Here is a 27,976-nt window from a genome sequence, read left to right on the forward strand (position 1 = left end):
AAACAGGGGAATGGGCCACGGAAACTACTGGGGCGGAACAGAAGAGAAAAGTCCCAGAGGTGCCTTGGAGTAGGATGGGATAGAGGAAGGATAAAGAACAGCAAAGATAGGGACTTTAATGCTGGCTCCAACGCCTGCCCCTTTCTTCCTTCTCTACCCCTGAACCCTAAGGTCCCTCTAATGATGCTGTGCCAGAGCAGATGCACGAAGAGGGGCATATCCAGACTGCCCTCTAACTACATAAATCTACCTCACTTTTCTGTTTTCTTGGTTCTTAAAATCTCAGGATTGGGTTCGCATCCCCAAAACCCATCTCTCAATCTCCAGGACCTAACACACACTTTGCACAGAACGGGCATTAGCATATATTTTAAAAGGACATCCTTGAGATGAATAGTAATACTGTGACCCTCTAGGCTAGTTTGCAAAATCTTTTCCAGGGAGGATCTTATCGCGCCTCCCTCAACGCCCCCAGTGTTAGGTGAGGCCAAAGCCACTATCCCCACTCTACAGAAGAGGAAAAGTGTGATCCGCAGTCGCCCAGCAGTCAACCACCAGCAGCAAACATCCACAGACCTCGCTTCCACTGGTCGAACCCCGTACACAGCTACAATTCCCACAGCCCCTCGCGCGGAGCCTGCAGGGAGTTGTAGTCCAATGTCCCGCGGCTCCTGTGAGTTGGACTACAATGACCAGCATTCCCCGCGCCTCTTGCCCGGTCCCTTTCAGCCTCGGGCGCCGGGGAGGCTCCGCAGACCTGCTGACTGGGAACGGATATGGCTGCGACTCTGGGCAGCGGGGAGCGCTGGACCGAAGGTACCAGGTCCTTGCCGGAGGCTGGGACAGGGCAGAGTCGGGAAAGGGATGGGGCCCCTTGAGATTCCTGAGGGCTGAGATCCTGGGCCTGAGGTGAAGGATGGAGGCCTATGAAGAGATGCTGAGCCTGAGTAGGGTTCCGAATTTGGTGGGGAACCCCCTCCCCCCACCCTTCCCCGCCCCGGGCAGGGGCCGGGATCTGGAAATCAGGAACGCTGCCTAAGCTAAGGAACCGGCCAGGAGCTCAGAGTCACCCGTGATGACTTTTTTGCCTTCGGCCCCCAGCACCACCCCGCCTCCGCCCCTGCCCAGCGTAGGGCCCGCGGTGGTCAGGCCCCGCCTGTGCCAGGGTGGCTGGGAGGTCAGCAGGGTGATGCGGATTCCTACAGCTTGCTTTCCCGGCCCCTATCCTCGCTCTGCCCAACTAGGCCGCCTGACTCTGTCTCCATTTGGTCGTGTTCCTGCAGCCCGCATCAGGACCAATAGGCCGGGCTTTTCCATCCTGCAGTCAAGAAAAGAGTATTGATTCAATACCTATTATGTACCCTGCATTATGCTGATCGTGCAGCAGGGATCTGACAGACTTGGGCCCCTGTCACAAAAACTCTCAGTGCATTGAGGGAGTTAGACAGGTAAACAGACAATTGCGAGAGGGAGAGCCACTAAGTCCTGAGCTACACAGCAGGTCTTAGGTTTGGGAGGCACACTGACGGCCTGGGTGTCAGAGGAGGCCTCAGGAAGAAAGTGTGACATATGATGACATGAAGGATGCCTTGGAGTTATTCAGGCTGACTTGAAGAATGGTGCAAGCAGAGGAAACAGCATGTGCAAAGGCACAGAGAAAAGTGAACACTTTGCTGATCTGAAAGGCGTTTGGTGTGGCCAGAGCATAGCTGCAAAAGAGCTTGTGGTGAGGGAGGAGGGTGCTGAGCCTATGATAAGAAATTTGGACAAGGAGCAGTGGGTAGTCACTAAGGGATTTTAGGCAGGAGAAAGACATTTTTAAAGCCGTTCCCAGATCCTCCAGACAGGACCTGAGTCCTCTGCCTTCTTTGACGGGATTGCTACGCTCGTCTTTACGTTCTCCAGGTGTTACGGTGAATTGAGTCTTCTCCCTTTAAACTATTTAAACTAACCTCTTTGTGGTCAGAAAAAGGTCTTATCTGTACATTTCCTTGATCTATCTAGCCAAGTGTGTTGTTCTATAACCGCTAGCTTAAAAGAACTGAATTCACCCCTACTTTAAATCTTAGTGGTGGGAGGCATGGCAACAACGACGACAAATTATTTTATGAGCAATGTCACTTCTGACCAGGGGTCACAGAAAAATAGGCTTCCCCCCTGCCCTGCACTAAAGGTAGACACCTCTTGAAAGGCAAGGTATTGAGTAGATGCCTCTTAAACCCCTTTTCTGGCTCTGATTCAAAATTATTTGCTGAATGACCACTGTTGGGTATGGTGGACATTATTCTGCTTCATGTTTCTAGTATTATAAGTTTTTCATGGTTGCCTCTGTATTTACTATATTGTTTTCTCAAGGAAGGTGTTTGTTCAGTTTTATGTGGATGCTTAAAAGTCAGTACGATGTCAGTAGTTTGGCCCTCACACTCACGGCCTCAGGCAGCCTCCCAGATAGCGAGGGCAGGTAGCAGAGCTGACTGCAGATCAGACTGAGGCCTAACGGAGGGGCTGTTGCTTTGCAGCTTACATTGATGCAGTTAGAAGAAACAAATACCCAGAAGACAGACCTCCTGAAAGTCATGACCCCTGCGGGTGCTGTAACTGCATGAAAGTGCAAAAGGAAAAGAAGTCTGAGCATGAGTGGAATCCAACCCGACAGGGTGAGGGGAGTGCCACTTACACTGAGGAACAGCTGCTTGGGGTACAGAGGTGAGTCTGCGGTGGGATTCAGTGGGTGATTTTAATGTAGAGTTCCTGGCAGAATGTGTCACATAAGCATTGACTGCGATTGGTACTTTTATTATTATTATTATGGAAGCACAATGGCTTCTTGGCTTCAGAGGCAAGACTAGGTGGAAGTGGAGTGTTAGGGTGTAATCTGAGGTAACTCTGCTCCTTCTGTGTAGGAGAGGCGGGGAAAACCAGCTAGACGAAACAGACATCTATGCGGCAGTCTAGCCAACAACAGCAGAATACACATGAAACATTCTCCGGGACAGATCAGATGTTAGGCCGCAATACAAGTGTCAATAAATTTAAAAGGATTAAAATCATACAGTGTATGTTCTCTGATATTGACAACGGAAGCAAATTTAGGAAATTCACAAATATGTGGAAATTAAACAATATATTCCTAAAATAACAAATAGGTCACAGAAGAAATCATAAGAAAAATTAGAAAATACTTGGAGATGAATGAAAATGAAAACACAACATACCAAAATGTATAGGAGGCAGCTAAAGCAATACTTAGAAGGACATTTATAACAGTAAATGTTTATATATGTAAATATATGTTTAAAAATCTCAGAGCAGTAACCTAATCTTCCACCTTAACAAACTAGAAAAAGAAGAGCAAAAAGAGTACATTAAATCCAAGCAAGCAAAATGAAGGAAATAATATACGGTGGAAATAAATGAAATAGAGGTTAGAAAAACAACAGAAAATCAACAAAATCAAAAGTTGGTTTTTTTTGAAAATAACAAAATTGACAAACCTTTAATTAGGCTAACCAAGAAAAAGAGAGAAGACTCAACTAAAATCAGGAATAAAAGAGGGACATCACTACCAATCTTACAATGATAATAAAGATTTTAAAAGGATACTATGAACAATTGTATACCAACAAATTAGGTAACCTAGATGAAACAGACAAATTTGTAGAAAGGTACAAACTAGGAAATAATACGGACCTACCACAAATACAGACATTGAATTAATGATAAAAAAATTTCACCCTATGACCCAGCAATTGCACTACTAGGTATTTACCCAAAGGATACAAACGTAGTGATCTGGAGGGGCACCTGCACCCCAATGTTTACAGCAGCAATGTCCACAATAGCCAAATTATCAAAAGAGCATAGATGTCCATCGACAGATGAATGCAAATGCTGATATATATGTATATGTATATATGTATATTTATGTACATACATACACCACTATATCTTCTTTATATATATATATATATATATACATACACACAGTGGAATATTACTCAGACATCAAAAAATGAAATCTTGCCATTTACCACGACATGTATGGAACTAGAGGGTATTATGCTAAGCAAAATAAGTCAGTCAGAGAAAGACAATTATCATATGATTTCACTCATATGTGGAATTAAGAAACAAAACAGAGAGAGGCTCCTGGTGGCTCAGCCGTTAAGCGTCTGCCTTTGGCTCAGGTCGTGATCCCAGCGTTCTGGGATCGAGCCCTGCATCGGGCTCCCTGCTCAGTGGGAAGCCTGCTTCTCCCTCTCCCACTCCTCCTGCTTGTGTTCCCTCTCTCGCTGCCTCTCTCTCTGTCAAATTAATAAAATAAAATCTTAAAAAAAAAAAAAGGAAACAAAACAGAGGGTCATAGCGGAAGGGAGGGGAAAATAAAATAAGACAAAATCAGAGAGGGAGACAAACCATAAGAGACTTTTAACTATAGGAAACAAACTGAGGGTTACTGGAGGGGGGTGGGGGGATGGGGTAACTGGGAGACGGGCATTAAGGAGGGTACATGATGTAATGAGCACTGGGTGCGATATGCAAATGATAAATCACTGACCTCTACCTCTGAAACTAATGATACACTATATGTTAATTAATTGAATTTAAATAAAAATTTTTTTAAATTTCCCACAAAGAAAAACCTACGCCCAGAAGGCTTCACTGGTAAATTCTACCAAATGTTTGAAGAATTAACTAATCCTTCATAAACTATTACAGAATATACAAGAGAGGGGAGCACTTCCCAACTCATTCTGTGGGGCCAATATTATCCTATAACTAAAACCAGACAAAGACATAAGAAAACTAAACTGTCAATCAATATCCCTTAGGGATATAGATTCTAGCAACATATAAAAACATATAAAAAGGATTATATACCTTGGGGCACCTGGATGGCTCAGTTGGTTAAGCATCTGACTCTTGGTTTTGGCTCAGGTCATGATTTTGGGTCTGTGAGATCGAGCCCTGCATCCGACTCCATGCTCAGCAGGGAGTCTGCTCCTCTCCTTCTCCCTCTGCCACTCCCCCCAATTCTGTGCCTTCTCTCTCTCTCAAATAAAAAAAATAAATCTTTTAAAAAAAAGATTATATACCTTGGCCACATGATCATTTTAATAGGTGCAGAAAAAGCATTTGACAAAATCGAACACTGTTTCATGATAACAATACTCAGCATAATAGGAGTAGAAGAGAGCCTCCTCAGCTGATAAGGCCATCTACAAAAAACCCACAGCTAACATCGTTATACTTAATGGTGAACAACTGGATGCTTTCCAAGATCAAGAAAAAGACAAGTATGTTCACTCTAGCCACTTCTATTCACCATTGTACTAAAAGCTCCAGCCAGGGCATTTAGGCAAGAAAAAAGAAATACAGAAGTCATCCAGATTGGGGGTGCCTGGATGACTCAGTCAGTTGAGCTTCAGACTCTTGGTTTCAGCTCAGGTTATGATCTCAGGGTCTCGAGATCAAGCTCCACATTCTGGCTCCGCAAGCAGCAGGGAGTCTGCTTGAGATTCTCTCCCTCTCCCTCTCCCTCTGCCCCTTCCCCCGCTTTGTGTGTATGTGCACGCGTGCGTGCTCTCTCTCTAAGTAAATCTAAGTAAATCTTTTAAAAAAATGAAAAAATTTAAAAAAAGAAGTCATCCAGATTGAAAAGAAGTAAAACTGTATTCATAGATGATATGATATAATATAGAAAATCCTAAGGAATAGAGGCACCTGGGTGGCTCAATCAGTTAAGTGTCTGCCTTCTGCTCGGGTTGTTATCCCTTGGTCCTGGGATCGAGCCCTAGGACAGGCTCCCTGCTCAGCGGGGAGTCTGTTTCTCCCTCTGCCTGCCGCTCCCCCTGAACTTGTGCCCTCTCTCTCTCACTCTCTCTCTCAAATATATAAAATCTTTATTTAAAAAAATCCTAAGGAACACACACATACACACACTGTTAGAATAAACGAGGGCCATCTGGGTGGCTCAGTTGGTTGGACGTCTGCCTTCGGCTCAGGTCATGATCCCACGGTCCTGGAATCGAGCCCCGAGTCATGTCAGGCTCCCTACTTCGTGGGGGGTCTGCTTCTCCCTCTGCCTCCCCCTGTTTGTGCTTGTTCTCTCTCTCTCAAATGAATAAATAAAATCTTAAAAAAAAAAAAGAACTAATAAATGAGCTCAACAAAGTTGCAAAATACAAGATCAGTATACAAAAATCATTGTTTTTCTGTACCCTAGCAATGAACAATCCAAAAATGGAAAAGAAAACAATTTCATTTATAACACCATCAAAAAAGTATAGAATGCTTGGGAGTAAATTTAACAAGAGAAGCGTAAGATGTACATTGAAAACTACAAAACTTCAAATTAAAGGTCTAAAGAAATGGGAAGATTGCCTGTGTTCATGGAGCTAAATATTGGAAAGGCTTATTTTATTAAGGCTTAATATTGGAAATAATGGTAATACTACTCAAATCGATCAATAGATTTGACATATCCCTATCAAATTCCTCACTGCCTTTTTTGCAGAAATTGACAAGCCAATCCTAAAATTTATATGGTAATACAAGGGACCCAGAATAGCCAGAGCAGTCTTGAAAAAGAACAAAGCTGGAGGACTCACATTTCCCAATTTGAAAACTTATAATAAAGCAACAGTTATGAAGACAGTGTGGACTAGCATAGGATAGACATGTAGATCAAGAGAATAGACTTGAGAGTCCAGAAGTAAGCCTTTATATTTATGGTCAATTGATTTTTTTGAACATAGACTCCACTCCCAGCATGGAGCCCAACTCAGGGCTTGAACTCATGATCCTGAGATCATGACCTAAGAGTCAGACCTGGGCCACCCACTGAACACCCACATGTTCCAGGGTGTCTGACTCTTGATCTCCGCTCAGGTCTTGATCTCAGGGTCCTAAGATTGAGCCCAGCTTCGGGCTCCACACTCAGCGTGGAGTCTGTTTCTCTTCTCTCTCTCTCTCCCTCCCTCTGCCCCTCCCTCCCTCTCAAATAAATAAAATCTTAAAAAAAAAAAAAAAGAGTCAGACATCCACCAACCGAGCCACCCAGACACCCCCAGTCAACTGACTTTTTGACAAGAGTGCAAAGGCGGGGGTGCCTAGCTGGCTTAGTCTGTGGAGCATGCGACTCTTGATCTCGGGGTCATGAGTTCAAGCCCTACACTGGGTATAGAGCTTACTTTAAAAAAAAAAAAAAAAGTGCCAAGGCAATTTAATAGGAGAAAGAATTGTCTTCAATAAATTTGTTGAGACAACTGGATATCCGCATGCAAAACAATGCACTTAGACTCCTTTTTCACACAAAGACAAAAGTTAACTCAAAGACCTAACGTAAGGCCTAAATGTAAGAAATACAACTATAAAACTCTCAGAAGAAAACATAAATGTACGTCTTCATGTCATGACACCCAAAGCACAAATGACAAAAGAAAAAATAGGCAAATTGGATTTCATGAAAATTTAAAGCTTTTGCATTCCAAAGATACCACCAAGAAAGTGAAAAATCAATCCACAGTACAGAAGAAAATGTTTTCAAATTAAGTATCTGATAAGGGACTTATATCTAGAACATATAAAGTACTCTTACATCTCAACAGTAAAAAGACAAATAGTCCAATTGAAAAATGGGCAAAGGATCTGATAGGCATCCCTCCAAAGAATATATACAAATGGCTCTTACAAAAAAAAAAAAAAAGATTTACAGATGGCCAATAAGCACATGAAAAGTTGCTCAGTCTCATGAGTCATTAGGGAAATACAAACCAAAGCCGCAGTGAGATACCACACCAGCTCACACCCACTAGGATGGCAATAATCAAAAAGATGGACAATAGCAAGTGTAGATAAGAATGTAGAGAAATGGGAACCTTATATATTGCTCGTAGGAATGGAAAACAGTGTGGCCAGTTTGGAAAACAGAATGCCAGTTCCTCAGAAGCTTAAACATGGCACATGACGTAGCAGTCAGTCCCAGGTATATACCAAGAGAAATAAAAACATACTTCCACACAAAAACTTGTACATGAACGTTCGTACAGAATTATCCATAATACCCCCCAAATGGAAACAACCTGCATGTCCATTAACTGAGGAATGGATAAACAAAATGGGGACTATCCATACAATGAATGCGTCTTGGTAATAAAAGGAATGAAGTACTGATCCATGCTACAACATGAATGAGCCGTGAACATTACGCTAGTCAAAGAAGCCAGACACAAAAGTCCACATAGTGCATAATTCCTTTTATATGAAATGTCCAGAATGGCAAATTTATAGAGACAGAAAGTACATTTATTGGTTGGCAGGGGTTGGGAAGTAAAATGAGGAATAACTGCCAATGAGTATGGGGTTTCCTTCTGGGGTAATGAAGATGTTCTGGAATTAAATAGTGATGATGGGTGCACAACTCTATGAATATACTTTTTAAAAAATCAATGAATTGTGCATTTTAAAAGAGTGAACTTTGTGATATATGAATTGTAGCTCAAGAAAACTGTTCTTAAATAACAAATTGATACAAAAGAAAGAGGCAGACGAGTATCTGCCATGGAAGCAGGGATTGGAAACTGGGCTGGGGATCCAAAGGATCCCCATGGGCAGCTCTTGGGGAAGGACCATGACTGACATTGAAGACCCTGCTTTACAGTCCAGCCTATGTTACTGACTTACTTTGAACTCCTGAGCAAGACTCTGGGCCTCTCTCTGCCTAACTGGATTGTGCAGTGGCAAAAGACCGGAGATATTCTGTAAGTGCCTATCAGTGGAGGATAGATATAATCCATAAGATGTAATAAATGTAATCCATAGAAGCAATGCAGCTTTTGAAAAGAATGACAGATATAGACTAGCCAGTACTTACGGAGTGTCACATGCTATCAAGCACTTTGATGAATACTTCATTTAAATGATAACAGCTTGTGAAATGTAGTTGAAATTATTAGCCCATTTCAGAAGATAACATTAAGGCACAGAGGTTAAGTACACAGCAAGATAAGATCCTAACCAAGGCATTTTGGCCCCAGAGTTCATGCTCTAGGATAACATTTCTCAGAGTGTAGTTTGGGAACCCGAAAACCCTTGGGGGTCTGCAAGTTTTAAATAATTTTCATAATAATACAAACACATTATTTGCCTTTTTCGCTCTCATTCTCTCATGATTGTACAGTGGAATTTTTGAGAGGCTACCTGATATGTATCTATCATCACTCTTTTAAAATTTCTTGTTTTCATTTCTAGTATGGTAAATATTGATAGATATAACTCACATGAACAAAAACTCTTCTGGGGACTTAAGTAATTTTTAAGAGTATAAGAAATTTCTGAGGTCATAAAGTCCAGAACTGCCACTCTAGTCTAAACCATTATTCTGTACTCATCTCTGTATGTTATCGATCCATATCTAAGATAAACTTCTGTTTGTTTTTTTTTAAAGGGATATATAAAGATGATTACAATATGCTCCTATTTAGGTAAAAAAAAAATGGAGAGGTGTTTATACATATACACAGGATTCACAGAAAACTTCTAACAGTGGTTGTCCTTAGGGTGGGAGATTGGGGGACAGGGAATAGGGAAACAGGAAGTTTTTTTGCTGTATATAGTTTAGTATCGTCGGATATTTTTCTTCTACCGTGTGTGTATATATTAACTTAAAAAAATTTTTTTTAGGTTTACTTATTTATTTGGGGGGGAGAGGGAGTGAGAGACCACACAGAAGGAGAGGGAGAAGGAGACTCCCCGCTGAGCAGAGAGCCCGATGCGGGACTCGATCCCAGGACCCTGAGATCATGACCTGAGCTGAAGGCAGATGCTTAACTGACTGAGCCACCAGGAGTCCCTATCTTAACTTTTTAAAACAAAATTTTGAAAGGTAGCCATAAGGAAAATGAGAGAGAGAGAAATCACTAGGGTGATTAGGTTTCTTCTGACTTTGCCGTCCTGCGGTTGAACTCTCAGGGCCTTAGTCTGCACCTCGATGTAAGGATCAGCATGTGTGTTCTACCCACTTGTAGGGATACAGGAAGAATAAAATATTGGATGTAAAAATACTTGAAAGGCATTAAGCTCTTGGTGGGAGGAGGACCTTGTTAATCAGTTTGAAAGTTTCGTTAATGTGTTCACCAATTTTCTTTTAGGTTTGTTTTGGGGCTCACAGATTGGAGGATCAGATGTAAATGTAAAATGTAAACATACTATTTTACAGTTAGTTGTACAAAAGGGGACTTTGTAGACATACATGCTTCTGATGTGTGTTTTTAGGATCAAGAAATGCAGAAATTACTATGAAATTCTGGGAGTTTCTCGAAATGCCAGTGATGAAGAGCTTAAGAAAGCTTACCGAAAACTCGCCCTGAAATTTCACCCTGACAAGAATTGTGCTCCTGGAGCAACTGATGCTTTCAAAGGTCTGATCCTGAATTAATGCTTCATTCTGCCCTTCTCGTCAAGTTTGGCCACAAGTTGTTTTCAGCCTCCCCTGTCATCATTTTCTAAGGCCACAAGTAGGGCCTTTCTTTCCTGCCGTACCTCTTAAATAGTGATTATCAGCATAGCTCCCTCCTGTCTTCATTCACTTACCTTAATTTCTTTTGGAAAAAAATTGGTTTTGGTTTTTCTGTAATGGCACCTTCTTAGATCTGAGACATAAATCAAAATCTTACTTAAGAGCTTTACCCCCAGTGAAGCCGTTGATTCAGGCAAGAATTATCAATGGATGCTAAAAGTGCCAGGTGATAGGTTTTTGTTGAATAGGCTATTCACGTGATTGTCAGGGCTTATCCCCCAGAATACCTACTGATTACAAAGGGGAAAATTTGCTTTATAAGGGAGACATCTAGCTGTCACCACTTTAACCCAGGGATCTAACTTACCGTCACCAATACTGGACCCACCTCACATTATATGGCACCTGTGTGGTATTCTTGCCAAAATGTTCGACCTGAATCTAATTGTGAGGAGACCATCAAAATATGGGACATTCTACAAAGAACACTGACCTGCTCTTCAAACAGGTCAATATAATGAAAAGCAGAAAAGGCAGGGAGACCGTTCTAGAGGAAAAGAAACTAAAGGGATATAAAAGTACATACAATACATGAACCTTGCATGAATTGCATGGATTGATGTTAATTTCCTTAGCTATGATAATGGTATTGTGATCATGGAGGAGACTCTTCTAGGAGACAGTGGCTGAAATATTTAGGGATGACATGCCATATCTGCAGCCTACTTTCAAATGGTTCAGCAAAAGAAATACACCCATACTACGTGTATGTACTTATTTAGATAAGTATGGAGAGTTGAGGGGAGCAATGTGGCAAAATACTAACAGTTGATGAATCAAACAGGGTATACATGAGTTTATTTGCTATTTTTTTTCAACTTTTCTGTAGATTTGGAATTTTTCTAAAGAAAAAGTAAAAAAATGATAGCTCTGAGAATATTTTAAAAGTCAACATTTATCTCAAAGGACAATCTGCCTTTGTTGCTGTGCCATTGTGAATCTTGTTCTCCCCAGTTTCTACAAGGAAACAACTAGATAACCCACATTCTCTTTATACCTTTATACTTCTTACCTATACATAAAGTATCTCACAGACTAATGCCATTTCTATGAGAAATTGGCCAGATTTCAAGGGATGTGATGTTGAAGCAACTATTTAGCCTTTTTTGTTTGTTTTTTCTACTTAGCTGTTTTATTGCTGTAAACATTCAATATAATTCCCTCGCTAGCAGAATCATAAAGAAATGCTCTTCCTGACTGTGTTTCTCATAGTGTTGGCTGAATTAGAGGCAGGGGATGGGGATGCCTTAAAGATTTCTTTTCAAGGTTTCTTTGATTAGTGGCACTGATTGCATGTTTAAATGAATTTTAATTGGACAACATTTGCACATTTGTGCACAGGGAGAAGAGGTGATGGGAAGCATGTGTAATCTATCCAGTCTTTGATCTGTCATTGAGGCACTGGAGATAGGTTTCTTAATTTCTAAAGCCCACTTTCTAAAGTAAGCTGAAACGTGACTGTGACTAGTGAGGACTTTGCTTTTAGCCAAGCAATCAATTTGACTGATTATTTTATTGAAGAGATTGTTTCAGACTTCCAGTTAGAACACAGCTGCTTATGTATGAACTGTTTCCAGCCATAAACTAATTGCTCTCAAGGGAAATAAGGACACATAGTTGATGAATGAAAGTAGCTCTTAGTTTATCTTGAGTCCAGTTTATCTTGCTTCTGGCTTATCAAACTAGATCATGGAAAATGTCCAGGGCAAGAATTCTGGTGAACTTTCTAGGCCCAAGCACCTTTCCTTAGGCCCCTGTGAAGTCACCCAGCAGCCGCCAGCTCTGGGCTCTTCCTTGCTGCTTCCTGCATCACCCTCAGCTCCAGCAAAGACTGTGTACTCAGGTACTTTTTGGTTTTGGTTGCAGCAATAGGAAATGCCTTTGCCGTCCTGAGCAATCCTGACAAGCGACTCCGCTATGATGAATATGGAGATGAACAGGTGACTTTCACGGCCCCTCGAGGCAGACCTTATAATTATTACAGGGACTTCGAAGCTGACATCACTCCAGAAGAGCTATTCAATGTCTTCTTTGGAGGACATTTTCCTACAGGTGAGTATTTCAAAATGATAGCTGAAAAATTTATATATCTCTGTCTCTCTCTCTATTTCTGTATCTCAGCTAGCTCCTCTTTGAGGATCTTAGTAGAGGGACCATGGTATGGGGAAAACAGCAAGAATATGGAATCAGGGTGCCTGGGTGGCTCAGTCAGTTAAGCGTCTGCCTTTGGCTTGGGTCATGATCCCGGGGTCCTGAGATCATGCCCCACGTTGGGCTCCCTGCTCAGTGGGGAGCCTGTTTCTCCCTCTCCCTTGCCTGCCACTCCCCCTGCTTGTACCTCTCTCATTGTCAAATAAATAAATAAAATCTTTATTTTTTTTTAAAGATTGTATTTATTTATTTGACGGAGAGAGAGACAGCCAGCAAGAGAGGGAAAACAGGGAGGGGGAGTGGGAGAGGAAGAAGCAAGCTCCCAGTGGAGGAGCCTGATGTGGGACTCGATCCCAGGACTCTGGGATCACGCCCTGAGCCGAAGGCAGATGCTTAACCAACTGAGCCACCCAGGCGCCCCAATAAAATCTTTAAAAAAAGAAAAAAAAAGAATTTGGAATCAGATGAGCGAGGGTTTGAGGCAAGTGTCCAGCCTCCAGCTATGCATGATTTTAACCAAATCATTTGGTCTCTCTGATCCTGTTTCCTCACCTGAGAAATGGGACTGATAATATCTACTTCACAGGGCTGCTGTGAGGATTAGATATTTTAAAGTGCTTTATAAATAAGTAGCAAGATGCCTATTATCATTATTGCAAAATAGTAACTATATAAAGATAAAAGTTAGAAAATTCTCCCCCAGAGAGTTGGATGTTGGGATAATTAAATGCCCAGGAAGTAAACTGAATTTTATGAGTTGCTGTTAAAGATACTAGTGTTGGTGGGGCGCCTGGGTGGCTCAGTCGTTAAGCGTCTGCCTTAGCCTCAGGGCGTGATCCCGGCGTTCTGGGATCGAGCCCCGCATCAGGCTCCTCCGCTGGGAGCCTGCTTCTTCCTCTCCCACTCCCCCTGCTTGTGGTCCCTCTCTCACTGGCTCTCTCTCTGTCAAATAAATAAATAAAATCTTTAAAAAAAAAAAAAGATACTAGTGTTGGGGTGTCTGGGTGGCTTAGTCAGTTGGGCATCCAACTCTTGATCTCAGCTCAGGTCTTGATCTCAGGTTTCTGAGTTTGGGCCCCATGTTGGACTCCATGCTGGGTGTGGAGCAAAGAAAGAAAAAGAAAGAGAGAGAGAGAAAGGAAGAAAGAGGGAAGGAAGGAGGAAGGAAGGAAGATGCTAGTGACATAATCTGATACTGGGCAAGAAAGCAGACAAGAGCATGTCAGACAGGATTCGTGGCCCAAATGCTTTTTCTTTACTAGCCTTTTGGGGTTCTCTCACCCACTAGTTACAAAGGACTATTTAAATAAAATAAGGAGAACTAAGCACATTCCATCTACACCTGGTTCACTTGCTTACCTACTGTTTTATTTTTCTACTGAGTCAAATGGGACAATACTCTGCCGTCAGAGAACCTAGCTGGGAACAAGGACCTTGGAAAAAGCAAGGAAAGAGTGTTTACCATATCTCATACTAGGTTCTTCTTTCTTTCCCAGGAAACATTCATATGTTTTCAAATGTGACAGATGATAGCCACTACTACCGCCGGCGGCACCGACATGAGCGGATGCAGACACGGAAGGAAGAAGAAGAAGAAAAGCCTCAGGTACCAAGGGGGGACAGCCGACCTGCTGCTCATCCACACTTGTACTGAGCTGACTTGTACAGTGTCTATGATCAGGTTTTGGAAGTTCAACTTGAGTTATGTTGTTAAAACGTGTTTTAGGCAAGCAGAGGCAGTGGTGGGAAGAGGTGGATCATCGGCCCAAATAGGCCAAAATGGCCTCCTTCCCCTCCCGTTCTTCGGTGGCTGTTCCAGGAAATCAGTTCCCCTGTGGGGCTGTCTTGATCAAGGTTTTCTTCCCTGCACAAAATAGGAACCCCCTTCAAAATATTCAGAACCAAAGGGAGTTTAAAGTAAGGAATCTAGGGAGTCTCATGAAGGCCAAGGGCAGGAAGCACACATGGGCCTCGGGACAGACGGGAACCAGAAACCAAGGTGCAGTCAGGCACCCATGCAGCTATCTTTCCATGACTCTTTGCAGCCAGATTGTCTCCACCTTTCCCGCCTTTCTGCATCTGCTTTATTCTAAGCAGCCTCCCTTGCTCTGCTTTCTCTTACCAAGAGCCAATCCACACTGCGTGAGAGTATGTGTCCTTTCTTCAGGTGACTGCCCAGTAGTGAACAGTCATGAGTCTCAATTCCAGATTCCTGGGAGGGAGAAGTGATTTTCCCTACTAGGGTTAGCTGTCTCCCAGTCCATTCCCAACAGAGCTGCATAATACTAACATGGCCCCATGAGAGTCACAGTCTGGGCAGACTCACCCAGAGTCGCCTGCTTCATTGGTCTTAGAAAAGTGGGCTGCATGAGAATTACTGGGTGTCAATACAGGTTTTGGGTAGGTCTCCTTCAGTCTTCTCTGCAAAGAGAACAGCCTTCCCAGGAAAGCTTTGGGCTTTGTGCAGTACATTGCAGTAATTTGTATTTTCTTTTGGAAAACTATCCTATTTTCTGTAAGCTTTATATTGATGAAGAACACTTACGCCAAATATTTTTTTTCTTTTTCAGACTACGTATTCTGCATTTATTCAGTTACTTCCAGTTCTTGTGATTGTGATTATATCTGTCATTACTCAGCTGCTGGCTGCGAATCCCCCATATAGTCTATTCTATAAATCGTAAGTCAAATATTTATAATTCTTTCTTAACCATTTGGAGGGTAAAAGACTTTAACATTTTTTTGGTGCTGCTAACATTTCATTTCATCTTTGTAGAAAACACTGATTTTTTTTTGTTTAAAGGAACAGCTAGATAGTAATAATGCAGAGACTGTTACTGTAGGCAGTTTCCTGTGTGCTCGGGACTTGGATTATTTTGTTCTACAGCGACACCATCTGACCAGCTGCAGAACAGCAGCGACTGGTTTCTGAAGGATGAATAGACTAACTCCAGTTTCAGATTAAATCCTTATCATATCACATTAGCTTTAGAATGTACCCTACTGAGCTTGTGATCGGATCACTGGACCCCTCTGGGTCGGGAACATAGTACCTGAGATCCAGTGATTATTTTCAATTTAAGTAGTTGCAAGAATGGGTCATTCATTCATGATGAGGCTACACAGTCAAACCGTAGTATCACATTTCTTTGCTTTTGCCGAAAAATATAGAAATTCATTGTAATGTTTGCATTGCATGCAAATTATGAGCTCTGATAGGAATTTCTTTATTTCTTCAATTAATTATTTCAAGTAATTCAGTTTTCAAAGTTTTGACCCCAAACCAACATCATCAACTGGCAACATGTTAGAGATGCAAACTCTTAAGCCTCACTGCATACTACTGAATCAGAAACTCTGAGGATGAGAACTAGCAATCTGAGTTTTAATAAGCTCTCCAGATAACTCTGGTTCATAGTCTGAGGATCACTGGATTAATTTTTTTTTTTTAAGTCGGCTCCACACCCAGCACGGAGCCCAGCATGGGGCTTGAACTCACCACCCTGAGATCAAGACCTGATCTGAAATCAAGAGTCAGATGCTAAAAAAAAAAAGAAAAGAAAAGAATACAGAGTCAGATGCTTAACTGACTGAACCACCCAGGCACCTCACTGCATTAATTATTAGATGGGAAATGAGTCATTACTCATTATAGTTTAGCAGACAAAAACCTTACAACATGGGGGGACCTGGCTGGCTCAGTCGGTAGAGCATGCAGCTCTTAATCTCGGGGTTGTGAGTTCAAGCCCCACATTGGGTGTAGAGGTTACTTAAAAATAAAATCTTAAAAAAAAATTTAAAAACCTTACAAAATGTGGAACCCACGGGTCAGTACGTATCAGGAAGAGTCTTTGCTAGAGATCACTGTAGACTGAAGACCATATTCTAGATCAGTATCTTCATTTTACGGAAAGGAAAGCTGAGTCTCAGAGAGGGGCTATTACTGTCAGGTCACTCTGGCCTTATTCCCTCTATTTCCCAACTTCCCATGTTTCTCCATCTGCTACTTCTTCCTCCTTTCTTGCCCAGCCAGGGGGGCAGAGAGGAACTTTCCCTGCTAACACCTTCCCAGATGGAGGTGGAAGCAGTCATGGCCTGAACCCTAAGACATCCAGCAAGATGTTTAAGTGGAGAGATCAAAGGAGAAAGCTGGGAAAACATTAACTCAGTCAGGATGAAATTTGTCTAATTTGAATAAAACTAGCCTGGATTTTGCACATTGCTATCATCTTGTTTTAACTTGAATTTGAGCTGCCTTCTGTACTTCCTTATGGTTAGTATTTAGTTACCCCAGACCTACTGACGTTTCTGAGCACCACATACCACTGGATATATTAGAGCCCCAAGAGTTAGTGCAGAAGCATCACTGAGATCTTTTGTCTGATGTCTTTGCAGTTCTCACCTAGCAGCTGTATGTGAAGTACTTTCCTGTCCTAAAAATGGATGCTAGGTTGGTGTAAGTTATCTGGTTATTTGTGAATAGTTTGCCATAACAATCAGGTCATTCGCCCAACATTTACCAATAGCCTGCTCTGTGCCGGGTACCACGCCAGGTCCTACACAATGTACAGCATTTTTTAAGCATTAAGCACTCAACTTTTAGCACAGAAAGCAATGTAAGAGAGGTGAATCCTTGCAGAAAATAAAGTAACTATACTGAGGCTGAATTCACCATATGAATACACTCACATAATGATGACATTACAGTTACTACTTTGCTGGAGAAATGATAAACGTTAGGTGTATTAGACAGTGGTGCTTGCCTCTGCCCTATGAAGAGGGGATTATGGTCATGCTCTCTGTGCAGCCAGTGCTAAGAGTGAGATTGCCAAATATAACCAGCTTACCTGAGCCTCTGTCTCCCTGTCTCAGGACCTTGGGCTACACCATCTCTAGAGAAACGCAGAACCTGCAGGTGCCTTACTTTGTGGATAAAAACTTCGAGAAGGCCTACAGAGGCGCATCTCTCCGCGACCTGGAGAAGACGATAGAGAAGGATTACATTGATTACGTCCAGACGAGTTGTTGGAAGGAGAAACAACAAAGTAAGATGTTCTAAAAGGGTCTTTAACTGGCGGTCATGCTTCCAACCTGAGGCGTCCCCAGCTTCCCAATCCTTCCTCTCTCCTTGTTTGAGTGGCACATGTTTATGTGATCAGAGACAGGACAGAGGCCCATTTGGGACACCACAAAAAAAGTGAAGTTCACTGACAGGATGCATGTGGCCAGAATTTGGAAACCTTACGAACTTAGGCAGCTAGCACTTAGCACTAGCTGCCTATCTGTCTGGCTGTCTCTGAGTGTCTACTTCTCTCTGCCCGTCTGCCCCACTCTCCTTTCTGCCAGCTGCCTTCCTTTGCTTCTTCAAGCTTTCCTCCTTCATAACCTGGTTTTGCCCTGGTTGGTTTTGGTTGCTACCCTCCTGGTCACTCTCCTGGCTTCCACAATCCCACTAGTTATTGTCCCCTTTCTACATCACAAGCTTCCTCTGTAAGTTGTCAGTGCTAGCTGGACTGGTCCAGTTTCCTCATTCCACAATCCCTACGGGAAGCTATCATCCAGCCTAATTTTTGGGGCCAGACCAAAAGTCAGCTGTAGCCAGCTGGGGCCACCTAGATTGAAAGTGACCCTCCCTGGATCTGCCCCTTCGGTAAGGGTGGGTTGAAGCAGGCCTCCCACTCTGTCCCCTCTCAGGAGACAGTGGGGGTGTCAGTGTCCACCAGTTGGCTTACCAGTTGAGTATTAATGGGGAGTGCTGATAGCAAGGGTAGCCCTGCCTCTCAGCCAACAGGTTCATTTTTCAGCCCACTCGAATTCCACACATACACACACGGGTGCACACCTGTGTGCCCCCCCACACCCTTAATAACTGCATCTAATGAAACGTGGCTTTAATTTTTAAAAAGCAAACTAACTCATTTTTTAAATGGTATAACTGGATATTATTAAATGTCTAACAGTGCCTGATAAAATTAGCTCTTCAGTCACAGGGCTGCTAAGCCCTTGCTGACCCATCATGCATCCCAGCCCCACCCCCAAGTTAATCTGTCCTTCCTATGTGTTCTTAAAACACTCTGTTCGTGCTGCTGACACAGTATGCTCTCAGTGTTGGCTCTCTGTAGGTACGCGTCGGTCTCCCTGCTGGACTGTGGGCCCTCTGACGATAAGAGCCATGTCTTACCAATCTCGTGTCCCAGGAGCCTGGCACAGTCCTTGCTTCAGAACAGGTGCTCGACAAATGTCCTTGGAAGAGAGGATTCTCAGGCCTGGAAAATAATGAAAATGTTTGAGGATTAAGAATCCCAGAGCAGGGTTAGCATCCTTACTCTAGCCCTTAGGGACCTTGGCTCTGCGCTCCACTCCGATAGGGCAGAGCCCACCTCCACTCTCAGGTGCATTCGGAGCTTGATGGGCAATGATTCTGAGACGTAAGGGGAAATTAAGCAGGAGAAAGTTGCTTTTTAAAATTTATTGAAAAATAAATACTGAAAAAAAACTGAGGAGGTCAGGAAGTACCCTACCTCGTGTTAAACTAGTTGTTGCAAGTTTCAAAAATCAGGAAAGAATTCTGGATCAAGAAAAGGCTTTTGACAGAAAGGCATTTTATACATGGATCTAAATCAGGTGGAGGCCACAGTGTGTGTCCTAAAAGTCGCCATTGTATTCCACCCTGGGAAGGTTTTGAATTTGTTGCTTTCTGCAAGAACTGGATGAAAATCTGCATTTCACATTCTTCTAACACCCACCCGCCCACATACACTCCCCAGCTGGAACTATGCAAAGAGCTCACGGTAAGGATTACATCGAAAATGGCTTTTAGGCTTCTTCTCCCCATCTCCATGAGGCCTAGTTTCAGGGCTTTGGTACTCTCTAGATATAAATAAAAATCCGATGAGTAAGCATGATGCATGTACCCACAAGTTCCAAAGAGGGGGTTATCAGCACACACCCCTTAAAAGTCTATTTCTGGCATTTAAGGATGGTGGCTGTCCAGACTCTCCACACGACCCAAATGCCATTTGAGAATGAGCAGCATCTGCCCTCCAGATCCAGCAGCAAGTGCAGCCAACGAGGTTAAATTTAGCACTTGGAGGTTGTAAAAATAAATCCACTTGAGAACAAAGTTCACTCTTGGCAAAATACCAAATGGAAACCGTGTTTAGCAAAGTTAGCCATTGTCTTTTTTAATCTTTTGTCCATTTCTCTTCTCTGTTTTCCCTTAGAATGCTTAATCCGAGTGAACTTCCACGAGTAACCCCTACTATGAACACTGATGGCCCTGTTTATTCCCCCGCAGCTGCATCTAGATAAGCAAGCCAATGCCAGGCGAAGGGGCCACGCCACCGGGCTGGGATGGACAAAAGTACAGGCAGGATCTGCCTCCCAGCCTGGCAGAGCTGAGCTGAGATCCCGGCCCCGCCTGGCCGAGGAGCACTTCTTTCCATGCCCTGGAGCAGGGTAGCACAGTGGGTAGAAGCCCAGACTTCGAAATGGGGATAAAACGCACTTGCTCCTAGAGATGCTGTACAGGTCATAGAAGATGGTGTGGGTATAATGCTTAGCCCGGGGTCTGGCACATGTGGAGTCCAGGCCTTGTGTGGTCTTGCTGGACTGGATACAGTGCTGTCTCATGGGGCTGGATCCTGAGGGTGGCTGGGATCCACTGTGGTCTTCCACACCACCAGAGTGCAGAGGGCTCTTTGGAGGGCCTCTGGGACTTGCTTCTTTGGCAGTTTGCCTGGTTCAGCTTACCTGGAAGGCTGAATGCTCTGTCCATCTATCACACAGGCATGCGGGGCAAGGGAAACATTTTGTAAAGAAGAAAAATCCTTCCAAGGATTTTTTTTCTTTTTTTTTTTTACGTAGAAGTCACTGAATATTAACAGTCAAAATATGTCAAAAATAACATATTAATTGGGTTGACCTTTTACTCATGGAAGGGCAAAGGCATTCACTGGCAGTTTGGAGAGAAGTTTCTCCAAGCATGGTGGTGGGCATTTGGGGCGTGGTTCCTTGAAACACTGACATTGTTGCGAAGTCATTGATCTGGAGCAGGGGCCTCAACCTCTGGAGCACTGAAACCTGGTTTTAACGAACTTCATGAAAAGCTATGTGATATGTTGAGAAAAGCATCCATCTAAGTGCACTTATCCTTCATCAGCTTGTTAGAGTGGACTTCAATATAGAAAACTAGCCCTTCATTTTTTCTAGAATGAGATGTCAGGCTATGAGGCATTGAGATAAGCTCAGAAAACAAAAAACCTAAGGAAATCATTGCAAGGAAAAGCAAAGCCACAGAATCTGGCCCACATGTGGGCGTAACTGTGATTGATTCCAGAGGACCAAAGGCATGGAGGCCTCCTGAACAGATTTCCCACATGCCAGAGAAGCCGGAGAAATGGAGCTGGTGCGGTGGGCAGGCCCCGGGAGGGGAGGGCTGTCATCCGGGTGTGGCTCACGGTCCTCAGGAAGCCCCATCGCCTGCAAGGAGGACGGTGCCAAGGCAAGCCCCGGCCAGCAGGCACTGCGGGCACCCGCGCCAGCCAGTGAGAGCACATTGTTCTGTGGGGCCCAGGAGACACGCTGCTTGCCAAGCCGCTGCCGGGTTCGGGCCCGGGCTCCGCGCTGCCATTGTGGAGGGAGGGTTTTCATGCATGGCCACCCCTCACCCTGGAGTCCTGCACTTAATCTGCACTTTGGGCCTTACTTGGTGTAAATAGAATCATTGTGAGCAGAAATGCCAGACAGTGTTTTGTGTTGATAGAAACTTATTCAGAAACCAGTGCCCATTGTTCCCCCTGGCTAAGTATTAATTCCTGTTTCCAGTCAGTTTGCTGATTAATCAGACAGGTGCCTCTCGTTCCAGCAAGAAAAACAAAATCTGTTGGCAGGATGATTAAGAACGGATAGACATATTTCAAAATGATTAAAATAGCATTTTCACAAGTATGGTCCTTTAAACACTGAGTAGCTGCCTACTGTCGGAGGCTTTCAGAAGCCACACAGCCCATCCAAGCGTGCCATCCTGTTAATACACAACACGTCTCTGGGGGTTGCTTTTCAGGCTTTCCTTCCTAAGAATGTCTCTGAAAGTTGACAAAAGAATGAAAAATAGAGCAGCCAAACCGCCGTTGAGTCGGGAAAGACGGCAGAGATTATATTCTGGTTAAAAATAGAATGACCTTCTCCACCATGAAGAGAAAATGAAATTCATTTAGTCAAGGAGACAAAGGTCACCGGATCCAGATGATTTCACTTTTAAAAGAGCCCAGCTGCCTTTGGCCTTTGAGTTAGGGACCCCACATGTGGTGAGGGAACGAAGAAAGCTGCCAGCAGCCTGGCCTTCTATAGAAGGCCTACCCACCGGAGGGAGGCTCTGTGTCAGTTAGCATGTCTGAGTTATGATCCAGCAACGCAGGGGACAGAATGGAGCAGCTGTCTTTGTTTCAGATGACAGGAACAGGCGACTGGACTCCATTCTCTCCCAACTGCCATCTGAATGCCATTCGTACGAAGGCCATGAAACGGAGTCTCCTCTTACTGCACGCGTGCACGTTTCCTAAGTCTGGTGCCAAATGTTCTATTGATAAGAACTAAGTCCAGTGCTTTTATAATAGAGCACGGATACTGTAGGACTCCGGGACCACAGGTGGCCTTTAATCCTCGGCACCTGGTGTAGCGTAGCTGCCGGATTCGCGTTCCTCGAATAAATGAGTAAGCGTTTCTTAAATTTAATTAAAAGGAAAAGCATGAAAGTAAAAGGAGCCTTGATTCCAGAAATACTGAAACAAAACAAAGGAGCTGAACTCTCTTGATGAATGGGTTACGTCTTTTATTTTTCAGAGTCGGAATTGACAAATTTGGCAGGATTATACAGAGACGAACGACTGAAACAGAAGGCAGAGTCGCTGAAACTTGAAAACTGTGAAAAACTTTCCAAACTTATTGGCCTGCGCAGAGGTGGCTGAGAGGATGCTAGTCCTACACAGGGTTGGGGTTTGCTACTTGTTACTATTTATGTTCCTAATTCCATTTTATAATACAAAATTAGGAAATGACATTTTACAACTTGCTAACTTTGGTGGGCAGAGCTGAAGGCACTTGAGCATGGAGCCAGACTTGTCATCACAGAATCCTTCCCGGGGATTGGCTCCAGGGACCATGAACAGTTCATCTGAATTGAATTAAAGGCAAAGCGTTTGATGCAGCCCCCCTGCTCCATGCCTCGCTGACTAGGATTGTAGTTCAGGCATCCCAGAGCAGATTTTCTTCGTCCTTCCCTTCTTCAGTTAAGTCTCGATACGAGTCATTCCTAGGCGTAGCCAAAGCAGCTTCATATTAGTTGTTTACAGCGTACACCAAGAATGATACCTCTCCCTTCCTGTGAGTCATCGTGGCCCCCAGCATTCAGCCCTTGGAACAGGTGCCCGCCCAACTTTGCATTTTTTAAGGGAAATGTGGAAAATGTAAGCTATTACAGTTTTCCATTTGCCTATCTCTGTTCAGAGTTACTGGCATTAGCAAACTGCCTGATTTGAGTTTCTTTTACGTCCTTAACTCTCTCTCTTGTAGAGGGTCCAGAAAGTAAAAGCCACTGGGTGAAAGAAATAGTTGCACAGAAAGGCCAGCAGCAGAGAGCGGGGATCCGGGGATGAAGGTAAAACGCAAGACTGAGCCTCAACTTTTCGGCGCCGGCTCCCCGGTCCGTCGCAGAACCTGGAGAGTATGGGTGGGTTTTTGCCATTTCCTTCACACTTGACCGGAGTCCCGACACCCCACAGAAGTACAGTGGTCAGACCCAAGAGCAGGCATTGCCAACCAACCAGGCTGGTTGCTCAAGCCTAGAGCTGGAGGGGAGAGACCCTCTTTCCCTTGCTTTGGAGGTCGGTGTTGGTCCCAGCTGTCCCTGTCTTTAACCCAGTGCCCCATGGTTTGCGGTATGAGATGCCTTTTCACATGGTCAACATTTTTTGAGTGCCTAGTATGAAGCAGGAGCCCTCATGTAGATTTTCTTACTTTAGCCTCCACACAACTCTGTGAAGGAGACATGGTACCCCTTGGTTTATGAAAGAGAACATTGGCCCAGAGAGGCTGAATTGTTGATCCAGTCATACAACTGGTAATGGCAGAGCTAGGTGGTAAGCTGATCATCACGTAGAAAGTGTGAGGTCATTCCCTTTTCTCTGGTGGTGCTGGCCAGATTGGTAAGGCATAATCTTTCCCAGGATGCTCTGGTCGGCCCTGACCTTGTGACCCTATGACCCTGTATCCTTTTTATGGCAGTCCTGAGTTCACTCTAGCCACCTTCCTCCCCAGCCTTGAGGAAGCAAGACCCTCTCTATAACAATTCTGTATACAAAACAAGAGGTCCCTCAAAGGCAGGCAGCCATTCCCACTGGTGACAAGGAAGAGGTAAGTTACTGCCTAGGCCCCATGGTTCTGGGCCCTCTTGTCTAGGTGAACTGCCAGGATTGAGCTGCCTAGATCATCATGAATCAGAACCTGGAAGGTCAATAGGTGCCCGTGGTCTACACTCCATGTTTTCTTCAGGAGAGAAGGAAAGTTCCTATATCAAAACTGATTTCCGAAGTAGAGTTTGTCCTTTCAGAGGCATAGCCATGAATTAGGCAGACGTGTCTAGCATGGTTCAACATGGACATTCCACAGGGTCAGGAGATGGGTCAGAGGTGAAGGGTGGATCTTTGGTGGCTGGTAGGGGACACCTGCTCAGCTGTGGGGAGGGGAGCAGCTCCAGGAATAGCCAGATTTTGCTGCTCAACTAGGTCTATCTTCCTGGTTTGGGGGACATCCTTGATCCTGTCTGAATAACTGAGGGGATTTACACTATAAAATATGCCTGTGAGCCATATAGGCTTATGGAAAGATTCCCTATACACAACAAAAATCAAAACTCTCCTCTCCCCAATTCCAGTCTCTGCTAGAAAAAAATGGGCCATGATTAAATTGACTTGACGTGGATTTATGGCGGAGATGAGTTATCTGTGACGATATTAAATAGAGGTAAACCTAACTTCGTTAAACCTCAGGTCTCTTGTCTGTCTTCGTAGCACTGATGGTACTGTTGTATTTATTGCCTAAGAGACTACAACACACCTGGCTTTCCTCTCAGTAGAATGGTATCTGCCTTCGTTGAAGAATAGTTGAATCTACTTGGTACGGTCCAGAATATGGCTACGCTGTAGTGTCCCGGGTTCTATTTTAGATGGGTTGTCTGCATGCTGGTAAAATAAGCGTCTTCCTCTTGCCTACATCTTTTGGAAGGTATCCCGATTACGTACAAACTCTTTAGGTGAGGCTTCTTCTTGCTGTTTTGCCGTGTCGCTCTCTACGTTTCCGTGAGCATTAATGCAGAGTGGAGAGGTGTGACGTGGGAGTGGGGCTCAGAAGGAGGGCTAGCGGCTCAAGCGGAAGCTCCCATTCATCAGAGTGAAAGCACTCTCTGCGCCGCCTGGTCCGCAGTGAGGAGGGGAGGGGGGAAACCTTCTCACACCGAGGACACCGCAGCTTCAAGGAATCCATGTCCCACGCTAGCAACCTAGGGGTTCATCTGTTCAAACCAGAAAAACTGAACTTCCTTGATTAGCTCCAGGCCTCCCAGCTTGGGACAAGTGACCAGTAAGAAAATGCCATTGCTGTGCTTTCTGTTGGAAACTATTAGAAATCACACTGAACTCCAAACCCCAGTGGAACACAGGATCCAGCAGCCCGGCCAAGCCTTCTGTTGTTCTCATTTTCATCCTCGCGCTCAGGACTGGCTTTGTGAGGAGGCACTGTTGGGATTCCAGAAGTTTTCTGTTGCAACCAGCCACACTTGCTAGTTCGTTGTCTCTGCATGCTCTGTTCCTCACAGAAGCTGGCTCTTAATTAGTATTTATTTTGGACTCATTTATGGTATAAGCTTAGTGTTCTAATATATTTATTTTTGGAAAGGGCCAAGTTACTCTACATCACATTTTTTGAGCCTGCGTTGTTGATACCTCGTGCAGTGACCACCGAGTAACTATATATCCATGTGTTCGGTATTGATTACATCATTTGCATCACACTCGGTATTTGGAATTAAAGATGTGAATGTTCTGTGACCAGAGCCAGGTTTGACACAGGTGGAATCAGCTCCTGGGGGAACACGAATCCTGAAAACTCTGGTCACCTGATCCATTGCATCTGGATTGAGTGTATTTTAGAAAGAAATTAAACGATTTTATATAAAAAGAATGTGTCTGTAATTTTCCTTTGTTCTTTTACCCTTGGTCACGTCACCCCTGAGCACCGCATACTGCCTCACTCCCTTGGAACCACTTGGGACTGGAGGAGGCCTAGTGTCTCTCCTCGGCTCCAGCCTTCCCAAATCCATCCCTGGAATTGTTGGTGTTTAAAACAACAGAAAACTGGTGGCATCACCAATTCGTAGTTCTTTTCTATCAGGTAACAACAGCAGCTGCAGCATATTACAGCCTGCGTAGAGCTAAGCTACTTAGCATCTGAAAATCAGGTGTTATCTCAGTTCCTCAATGGCCTTGTTCCCAATGACCCATGTTTAGGAATGTCTTGGTTTAAATATACAGTACATGGGGGACACCTGGCTGACTCAGCCGGAAGAACATATGACTTTTGATCTCAAGGCCATGAGCTCGAGCCCCAGGTTGGGTGGAGAGATAACTAAAATAAATAAATAAATAAAAGACTTTAAAAATACGGTACGTGGTTCATAATAATACCTTTCATTTCGAAAAAGATGGAGATGAGATTCAATTCATCAAAGATGAGGTACTTACTATGTGTCAGGTGGGCTGGATTTGGGGATGGGGTTGGGGAATAAGTGAGACCCAGCACCACGGGCTCCTGGAGTTCACATCTGAGGGGGAAGCTAACTTTAGACAGTGCTCCCCAGTGGGATGAATGTCAGAGGGGAAACCAAGGAAACCTTGGGGACCTATAACAGAGGAATTCAATCCAGTATGAGGCTTCGATGAAAGCAACTCTGAGGAAGAGAGACTTGAAATATAATCACCCTTCTTACAGAATGCGGTTAAATTTTTTTTTTTTTAACAGAAGAGGGAAGCAACACTCAGTGCTCCCAATTCAGTACATAGCACCACCATCCGTCCAAGTGTGAAAGTCAGAAAGCTAGGAAACTTTGCATGGTAGACCTCAGTGGGTATCCCCTAAAAGACCACACGTAATATTTGTGACCTTGTGTGGCCCCCTTTCTAACCTGGACTGGCCTCTGATCTTTAACCAATAGAATATGGCAGAATCAGCAGCTTCCACTTTTGCACTTAGGGAACGCCAGCTGCCATGTAAGTCCAACCACCCCGGAGCACTAGGCGAACCACACGGAGAAGCCATGCGGAGGAGAACCAAACAGCCAGGCTGGCAGCAAGGACTGAGAACCCAGACGTAAAATCCAAGCCGACCTGCGCAGGCCACCCAAGCCGACGGGCAGGACGAAAATGAGCTGTCCCACCAAGCCCTGTTCAAACTGCAGAATCGTGAGCAAATGACAATAATGTTACTGTTTTAAGTCCTGACATTTTGTGGTAGTTTGTTTGCAGCAGCAGACAACCAGAACACCTTGCTCCCTTTTCCCCATATCCCCTCCTTCCTTAAGTCCTATCAGGTTGACCTCCTGAACAGCCGAAATCCAACTACTCTCTTCATCTCCTCTGACACCATCTGACTCCAAGAGCACCAGCCACTTTTTCTGTTAAAAACTGCAATAGCTTCGGGGCGCCTGGGGGGCACAGTTGGTTGAGCATCGGACTATTGATTTTGGCTCAGGTCTGATCTCCAGATTATGAGAGCGAGCCCTGCGTCAGCTCTGCACTCAGCCCTGAGTCTGCTTGTGTTTCTCTCTCCCTCGCCCTTTGCCCCTCCGCCCTGCTCTCTCTCTCTCAAATAAATAAAATAAATCTTTTAAAAAATGCAATAGCTTCTTCTTCTTTTTTTTTTTTAAGTTTATTCAAGCAATCTCTATACTCAGCATGAGGCTCGAACTCACAACCCGGAGATCAAGAGCTGCTTGCCTTACTGACTGAGCCAGCTCTGAAAACTGTACTAGCTTCCTAAGTATAAGTAGTCTCTATGCACCTACTCAGGGCCACCTCCAATCTGTACACCTCACTGCAACCAGAGAGAGCTTTTCAGAGCATAAATTATGTCACCCTCTTGCCCACAGTATTTGAGTAGCTTTCTTTTGCCCCCAGAATAAAAACCATCGAAGTT

At 44.0% G+C, this 27,976-nt stretch overlaps 1 protein-coding gene across 2 annotated transcripts; it reads left to right on the top strand.

The window, feature by feature from the left end:
• The first annotated feature begins 473 nt into the window (after nt 1–473).
• DNAJC18 (DnaJ heat shock protein family (Hsp40) member C18) lies at nt 474–27,678 on the top strand. Of its 2 annotated transcripts, none has more exons than XM_008691529.2 (8): nt 474–816; nt 2,520–2,706; nt 10,276–10,421; nt 12,446–12,631; nt 14,227–14,336; nt 15,301–15,410; nt 17,603–17,775; nt 27,035–27,678. In XM_008691529.2, the coding sequence occupies exons 1-8, from the start codon at nt 777–779 to the stop codon at nt 27,076–27,078; spliced, it is 996 nt and encodes a 331-aa protein (XP_008689751.1). In that variant the 5' UTR covers nt 474–776; the 3' UTR covers nt 27,079–27,678. The 2 variants fall into 2 exon arrangements, with proteins under 2 accessions (XP_008689751.1, XP_008689750.1); XM_008691528.2 differs by lacking the exon at nt 27,035–27,678 and adding an exon at nt 22,574–22,937 and having other exon boundaries at nt 685–816.
• The last annotated feature ends 298 nt before the right edge of the window (nt 27,679–27,976 follow it).

The sequence above is a fragment of the Ursus maritimus genome, unplaced genomic scaffold (genome assembly GCF_017311325.1).
Source record: "Ursus maritimus isolate PB19 unplaced genomic scaffold, ASM1731132v1 scaffold_5, whole genome shotgun sequence".
NCBI lineage: Eukaryota > Metazoa > Chordata > Mammalia > Carnivora > Ursidae > Ursus > Ursus maritimus.

Excerpts from the sequence above, each read along its gene's own strand:
- DNAJC18 (XM_008691528.2), top strand. The coding sequence starts at position 777 with ATGGCTGCGACTCTGGGCAGCGGGGAGCGCTGGACCGAAG. Across the intron at positions 10,422-12,445 it reads AGCAACTGATGCTTTCAAAG|CAATAGGAAATGCCTTTGCC; the intron begins GTCTGATCCTGA and ends TTTTGGTTGCAG. Across the intron at positions 15,411-17,602 it reads TATAGTCTATTCTATAAATC|GACCTTGGGCTACACCATCT; the intron begins GTAAGTCAAATA and ends TCCCTGTCTCAG.